The 7,776-nt window shown below is 32.4% G+C and overlaps 1 protein-coding gene across 2 annotated transcripts in view; it reads left to right on the forward strand.

Moving 5' to 3' along the window:
- The window catches only part of LOC107439934 (carbohydrate sulfotransferase 1), a 75,673-nt gene extending 71,101 nt beyond the window's left edge, over positions 1-4,572 (forward strand). For both annotated transcript variants that reach the window (XM_087151901.1, XM_016052687.4), the window contains exon 3: positions 1,650-4,572. In XM_087151901.1, the coding sequence (XP_087008027.1) occupies positions 1,650-3,007 (1,358 nt within the window). In that variant the 3' untranslated portion in view covers positions 3,008-4,572. The remainder of the gene's footprint in view (positions 1-1,649) is intronic.
- Positions 4,573-7,776: the final 3,204 nt, after the last annotated feature.

Genomic DNA, 7,776 nt, shown 5'->3' on the forward strand with positions numbered 1-7,776 from the left:
CTACTAACAATTTTGATTAATTCTTAAAGTATACCCCTAATACTTGTTTAGAGCAACATTGATCTGGGCGTCGGTATGAAAGCTACCACCTATTGTATTATCTTAACTGAAAAACGTAAATTCCGTTCTAGCAGGTAAAACATTTATATTTTCTTAAATTTTATTTCAGAACCTCTTCATGCCTCTACATTAGTTTCATATAAAATGATTTGGTTCTTCTATTAAATTTTATTCGTATAAGCAGGTTATTTGATTTTCCTATATGCAATTTAGTGGCAACGACTGTATATAATATATTTATATATCCATAAAAAAATCTTGTGGTTCCCCCCCAAGAATTTTTTCTTCTTTCATGGTCTTTGTTGGAAACGGTTAAAAAATCGAACAAAAAAGAGGATTAATCGCTGTTGTTCCCTGTAACAGATATACAGGTATGGTTCCTGTATAATTTCTGTGGCAATTGCAGCGCTGTTTTCTGGCCATAGATGGCTGTGAGCGTGGGATTGCGAGTTATACTTGCCCTTTCCTGATCTTACTTAATTGATAAGTTTTGAGTTTTGTTTCCGAAGACTTAGCTCGCCATTTGAACCGGTGGTTAATTTGACCTTCCAGAAAATCAGGACCTAATGAGCTGTGCCATATTGTGAGTTGTCGTTCATTATAATTAAACCAGTGTCAATCGAAGCAAACACGCTCCAAGACTTTATTCCTTTATCTCGAACCATGCAAAATATTTTGCTCAAAAACATAGAAAGTTTTGCAACTCTTAAACAAGATACGTACTCAAACCATCAAATTTCTCTTGTCACAAGCAATGATTTATCGGATATTGGAGAACACATATGGTTCTTTAATTCAGATGTTTCATATGGAGAAAATTTCGAATCCAATATCTGAGAAATCAATTATTAGAATAGCTATGTAGTCAGGCCTTTTATTGAATGACCGCACACCCCACATGCTTATGAGTGAGGCACTTTCGTTTGACACTAGGGACTAACGTCATGGAGCCCTATGTTCACTTCTAAAGCGTCCAGTTGACAATGATTTTATTTCAATGAACTATTGTGTAGCTGTTAATTACAAAAATTTAAATTTACGAGTAATCGTATTAAAAGCTACCCTTTGGAATAATAACTATGTTCATGACCTTTTCCGGTGTCTTGTGGAAGCCATAGTCGCGACACAAATATGTTTTCTCTGTCTGAAGAAATAAAAAATGTGAAGTCGTTGTTGAAGTTGATTTGTGTGAACTACATCTATTTTAGAATGCAATTAAAGTACATATTATTTTCGTTGGTAATCCTGTTTTATTATCTATAAATAAACATCGTAAGCGTCAGTCACATTATATTAAAAAACCTACTAAAAGATTGAACGTAATAATATAAAACACTAAGCATGTAAGAGGGATACGTTGTGTATACTAATCTACATTTCTTAACCAATCTGCTCAAATTCAGATTTACCTAAAAGTTCGATGACAGTTCTGACAATTTTAATTTAAAATGCTACTATATGTATGTATTCCCCTTGGGTTGACCACTGTGTAATTACCTATTACAGTTAAACTAAAAATTATTTTTTAAAAAGGTTTTCAAAAAGAATGTCTTTCCCTGCAACTATATATTTTTTTTCTCTATTTTCAGATATCAAATCGTTACATTTCAATTACGCCAATCTGACGGCCTCAGCACCCGAACCAGCAAAAATCTACCCGCCTACTTCTTTCAAATCAACTACAGCTAAACCAACTCATCGTGTTTCGGAGTTTTACCCAAAATCGACACCTTCAACAAACAAGGTGAAACCAACTGTCACAGGAAAAGGTCAAGTACAAAAACTACCGTTTGGTAGAAACTTGGCTCAACAAGAACCAAAGATATTAGTAAGCAGACAAGAGCGTCTTCGAGAACTTCTGAAACAAAGCAGTGTCATGCATAGACGGCCCACTCTAGATCCAATGAGATCCTTAAAATCCATTCCTCTCACCGATCCATCTAAAGTCACCCGAGTTTTCATCATTACTTATTTTAGAGCTGGCTCTTCTTTCTTTGGAGACATTTTGCAGCAAAACTGGAAGACATTTTACCATTTCGAACCATTACATTCAATGACATACAACAAGCGTGTCGATGATGATAAGATGCCTCAAGTCTTTAATTTGTTCAATGACATATTTACTTGCAATTTTACTGAGCAGAAGGCTTATATGGACTGGGTGAAGCAACCGCGTAATCAGTTTTTGTTTTCTCACAATTTGTTTCTATGGGTTACATGTCACAGTAATCCAAGAACTTGTTTCAATCCTTCATTTGTCAATGCCGTTTGTCTCCGAGCTCCCGTGCATGTTATGAAATTGACCAGACTGCATATGCACCATCTCCGAAGCTATCTGGAGGAGAATCCAGATATGAAGGCTAAAGTCATTTATTTGACGAGGGATCCAAGGGGTATAGTAAGTTCCAGGTGGACTCTTGACTGGTGCAATGGAACTAATTGTTCCGATCCTGGAGTTCTTTGCCATGAAATGGACGAAGACATAAGAATCTTCGAAGAGCTTCAGCAGCAGCAACCTTCGAACTTCATCAAAGTTCGTTATGAAGATTTATCTTTAAATCCAGAAGCTGAAGCTGAGAAGCTGTTTCGCTTTTTGCATTTGCCATTCTCACCTTCTGTAAAGAAATTTTTAAAAACTCATACAGTTAGTCGCAAAAACGACGATAAAAATCCCTACTCGACTCGCCGGAACAGCACTACTATGGCGTTCAGCTGGCGTGAGCGTTTTTCCTACAAGCAGATACAAGAAGTTCAATCGCAATGTAGTGATGTTTTACTCAAGTTGAATCATTCGCTAATTCTTTCACCAAATGAACTACCCTATCCTAATGGCAAACCCAAGCTCAAATTACTCATAGAGAAAGCGAATTCTGATATTACACGAAAAGGAATCGCTACACTCGTCGAAACGAAAAGGAATAAATTATTGAAATCTCATACCAGTTGATTAAATACATTTGCAAGAGACTGTAGAATGTTAGTCCCTGTATCGAACGTAGTAAGAGAGTTGTGACCTACAATTTCAAAATTGATTAGATTGAGGTTGCGAAAGCGATATATCGCAGTCAGTTACCACACATGGTCAAGTTTCTCCCTAACTTCCTTTTCTTAATCTGTGGCAAAATCAGGTTAATAATAAAGGGATCATTCACACTACATGCGTAAAATTTGCGTGTGCGAATTTGGAGAGGTGAATTAGAACTTGATTGGAGAAATTACCCGCGAAAAACTTGCATATCTCTCGCAGATGCGATATTTTCGCACTCCGTTTGAATGCTCCTTCATAAATCTAAGTTTTTTCTTTTGCTTGCAGAAAAAGCGGTAAATTACAGCAAAGTTGTTTAATTTATTGAATAACTGATTCAGTTATTTAAAATATGAAAATATCGTTTCGAAATTAATAACTTTTTAATAAGACGGAAAGAGTATCTATACTCTGAGTTGTTATGATTAATTGAAAAAACAATAACTCTCTTAACTACTTTAGATTTAGGAACTCAACAGAATATCAGGAAAAATTACTATTAATTAATGCTGCGTTCAGTGCTTTACAGTGCTTAAATTATTTTTAATTTTAATGGTGGATAATTTATTAATATTGACTTATCAACAATTAATAGGAAAATTTTGCGCTTAAAAAATTGAAATGAAACAATGCGAAATTTTTAACACATTATTCTTAAAGATATTGGATTTCATAAATTAATTTCAATTTTAGCCTTGACATCCTATTTTAACCCCGCAGCTGCAATTTTAAACTTGTTCTATTGAATTTTGCTGTTGCCCGAATTTTATCCTAGTTTTAGGCGCTGTAATAGCCTAAAATGTTGCTCTTATGCCAAAAGTCTACAACACTCACTCGCTTTAATGAATAATTAAAGATTATGAATATATATATATATAATTAATTGTTTAATCAAATGTTAATCTTGTTAAATCATCGGAATTGTAATTGCATGAAGTTACCTGCGTATATAGCAGTAATGTATAATGATTTAAATGCAAGGATTTTTTTTTCTCTGCCATAGTGGAACTTCTATTAAGTAAGTTCCTGTTGAAGTTTTGAAGTTCCTATATTTCTTGTTTGCTTGGTTTAAAGTAATGGTACTTTTCTTTTATTAGAACTGCACTTTATTCTAACTAACATTAACTTAAGGGGGGGGGGAAGCAGTTATCATTTATAGCCTGTTGACAGCTATACTTTAATATTCACTGAATAAGAAAAAAATCAGTTGCTATTTATAATCTATAATTTGTCGTTGGTAACTCGTCTGTAGAAACGAGTCACATTTTTTTTCCCTTCATATTTTTAAAATTTGATGCGAGGTATCAATGAAAGGAATGTACCAATAACTTTACTCCTTCATTTTCGTTTTAAGGGACAGTTTTTCATATCATGTGATACTTAGGAATGTATAGTTAGTTTTTCTACGGATTATTTTTCATTGCAAATTGCAATGTGTTGTATTTTGATATATTTGTCAAATAAACTACTTTTTTTTATTAAAAAAATATTGTGTTAGTCTTATGCTTTCTTTATTATTTTTCATCGCTTATAAATAAATTTAAATCAAAAAAAAAATTTTCTCACCGTCAACTCTTATACGGGGTGAGTTTTAAAACAATTTAGAATGCTGTAACCTTTCTCTGTGTAGCATCCTTTTTATTAGACGGTTTTTTTTCCGAAGTAAAAATTAGTTGTACAAGTATATCATTTTTATCATAATCATAATATTTCTTAATATAATCATGAATATTTCTTAAATTAACTTTGCAAGTCATTACAATATTTGCAGTCATGAATTAATGGATAAAAATTACTGGGGTAAATAAAAAATAATCTATATAAAATGTATCAAGCGAACAATTATGTAGAAAAGCGAAATATCAATTTAGCAACCATGCGATGAAAGGCAAAACAAAAATTTAAACTCTTGCCTGAACATTATTCTTAATGATCAGTATAAAAATAACTTTTATTTTTACCGGTTTAACCCCTCAATTTCCAAACACTTTTTTATGCGATAATATAAAAGTACGTAACTAAAAAATAAAAAAAAATAGTAGCTCATGTATTTTTAAAATCAAGCGAACATTTCCTTCTATTAATCATCACTTTAGCTTTGTCGCACTTAAAAATACCCCCTACACCTCCTTGTATGTCTCGCTATAGTATATAAATATATGCTAGCAGTTCAGAAACAAACTGTTATAAATAATAAAAAAATTAAATTTTTAATGACATTTATGAGCATAACAATAATAATATAAAACCAGTTTTTCGATCTTACAAAAAGTAAAGCTCATTTTCCAGCAGCATGAAGTCCACTTTCAATGGATCCCGTCCCACGTCGATATCCACGGAAACGAGTTGGCTGACACTCTTGCAAAGAAGGGACTAGACCAGGGATGGCGAACCATTGGCACGCGTGCCATTTATGGCACGAGACACAATATTTTGGGCACGCCACCGATCACAATTGTTATTACAATAAGAACAATAGATAACTTGCAAAAAAAAAATTAACAGTATTGCTTAAACTAACATCTTACAACCTAATATAAGTTATTTGTCAGCTAATCTATCTAAACAGAAGTCACACTGATGTTACTTTAAGCTGTTTTAAGACATGGCAAAATGTTTTTTTTTTTTTTCAATGTAAATAAAGAGTTTTGAGTTGATAGTATTTAGTATTATTATTTTCTCAATAATCACGAAGTCAAAATTATTTGACGGCACGTCTATGACCTATGAAACAATTTTTTAGAAAAAATGGCACGTAGGTGTATAAAGGTTCGCCACCCCTGGACTAGACCATCCTCAGAGCTTACATACCTTGAACTTTTCGCAAGGCTAAAGGCCCAGAACAAACAAAAGTGGCCGCTTCCTCCTATTCACTACTGGTATAAAGCAGAAAGACCAGGACTCTCTCTATCTCTTCCTGGTGACTGGCAGACCAACACTTGATTATCCCGACTGGCCAGTGAACACCTGAAAAGTCTCACATTTTATGCTAATCAAAAGATCTTTCCTCTTTCCCTAAATGCCAACAAAACCAGACATCACCTGAGCATATCTTGAACTGTTTAGGGCTGGACTGGAGCGACATTCAATCCTCTCCCCTTTTAGTTTCGGACTTCCTAAATGTCAACAGATTTATTGATCTGGTCTGACTTGGGAATTAGCAACAACAACAATAATAAGTTGAGCACTAAGTTTGGTGAAAATATGTAAGACAAGTTATATAAAAATATTTAAGCCTCTAATTTTAAATATTTTTATTTTTAATATGTAATATGTCATTCTTCTTGTTACCCCATCTCTCTCCCTTGTCACAAATAGTTATCACAAACCCCTCTCTCCCCTCCAAGTGTGACACTATTTATGGATGGCCCTTCTAAAGAATGCCTGATGAAAGCAATGAAACCGGCTTGATTGATTATTGAAACTTGAAGGTATTTCTATTAATGACCTCTGTATTCAAGCAGAAAGGAAAAGTTTTGATGTTTTCAATCCTGACTCCAAAGACTTATTTCTATAATGTTTAAATATTATGTGTATGTGCTATGTATTTGAATATTAATTAGTTATATTTTTTAATGTTTTAAAAAGCTTTTAGAGTGCATCACAAGTAATTATCCCAGGAAAAATTAACGATTTTTTATTTCATATTATTAAAGCAAACAAGTTGAAATAAAATTAAAAAGAAAAACATCTTTAGAAACAAATAATCTATTTATTCGAATTTTATTTAATCTTTATTAGAATTTAATTGAAATTTTATTATTACTTTGTTCATTCTGTTCATATTTTAAGTGTTATTAATTACTCCAAACTGGAATCATTTAATTTTTTCAGTTAAAATTTCGATTGTTCTGTGAATAAGTTATCTTGCAAAGAATTTTTATTGAGAGTAATAAGGCATTTCTTAAAAAGTGTAGCAGAACACAGATTGAAATCTTTAGAGGGGGATAATGGGTATATGCCATCCACAATATTTAAAAAGTTAAAAAAATAAAAACACTTCAATATTACAGACAAATAAAATTTTCATGAATCACTATTAATTATTATCATCGATTTAAGCTCATCACTATTCGCGATCGCAACGCTCGAGTAAGCCCTGTAGCGAGAGCCTGAAAATATCAGACATTAATTTATTTAGTTCCATCAAAATCATTGGCAAAAACAGACTCCATTTTCTTAGCAGCAAATAAGAAGCAAAATTTCCCTAAGAAAAAGGCCGAAGAACTTGAAAAAATTCTCCAGAATATTGGTGAATCTTTCAGAAACAGAACACGCCAAATATTTGAAGAAAAATTCCTCAATTTTTAACTTCTATTATCAACAAACTTGCAACTGATAACTTCCGACTTCGGGATTGCATTCTGTTCAGATGTGTATATTACGGTAAAATACATTTCTTCTGTCTTCAATTCATTACAAATTAAAGTGAAGTCATTGCTTTCTTCATTCCAATGAATAAATGTAAATTCAGAACGTACAGTACTGTAATAGTTATAGAATATTCTTCTTCTGTATAGAATAGTATATATTTCTGTATCTAAATAATTCAGAAAACAACAATAAAAAATCATTCGAGTTATTTGAAATAGTATCATTTGGTTTCATAATAAATTTCTTATAGTTTTTTTTTTGGTAAGTATTTTTTAATTTTGAATGAATAATTTCAACTAGAATTCAGCTATTATGTT

Source organism: Parasteatoda tepidariorum, chromosome 9, assembly GCF_982258835.1.
Source record: "Parasteatoda tepidariorum strain Cologne lab strain chromosome 9, Ptep-v5.0, whole genome shotgun sequence".
NCBI lineage: Eukaryota > Metazoa > Arthropoda > Arachnida > Araneae > Theridiidae > Parasteatoda > Parasteatoda tepidariorum.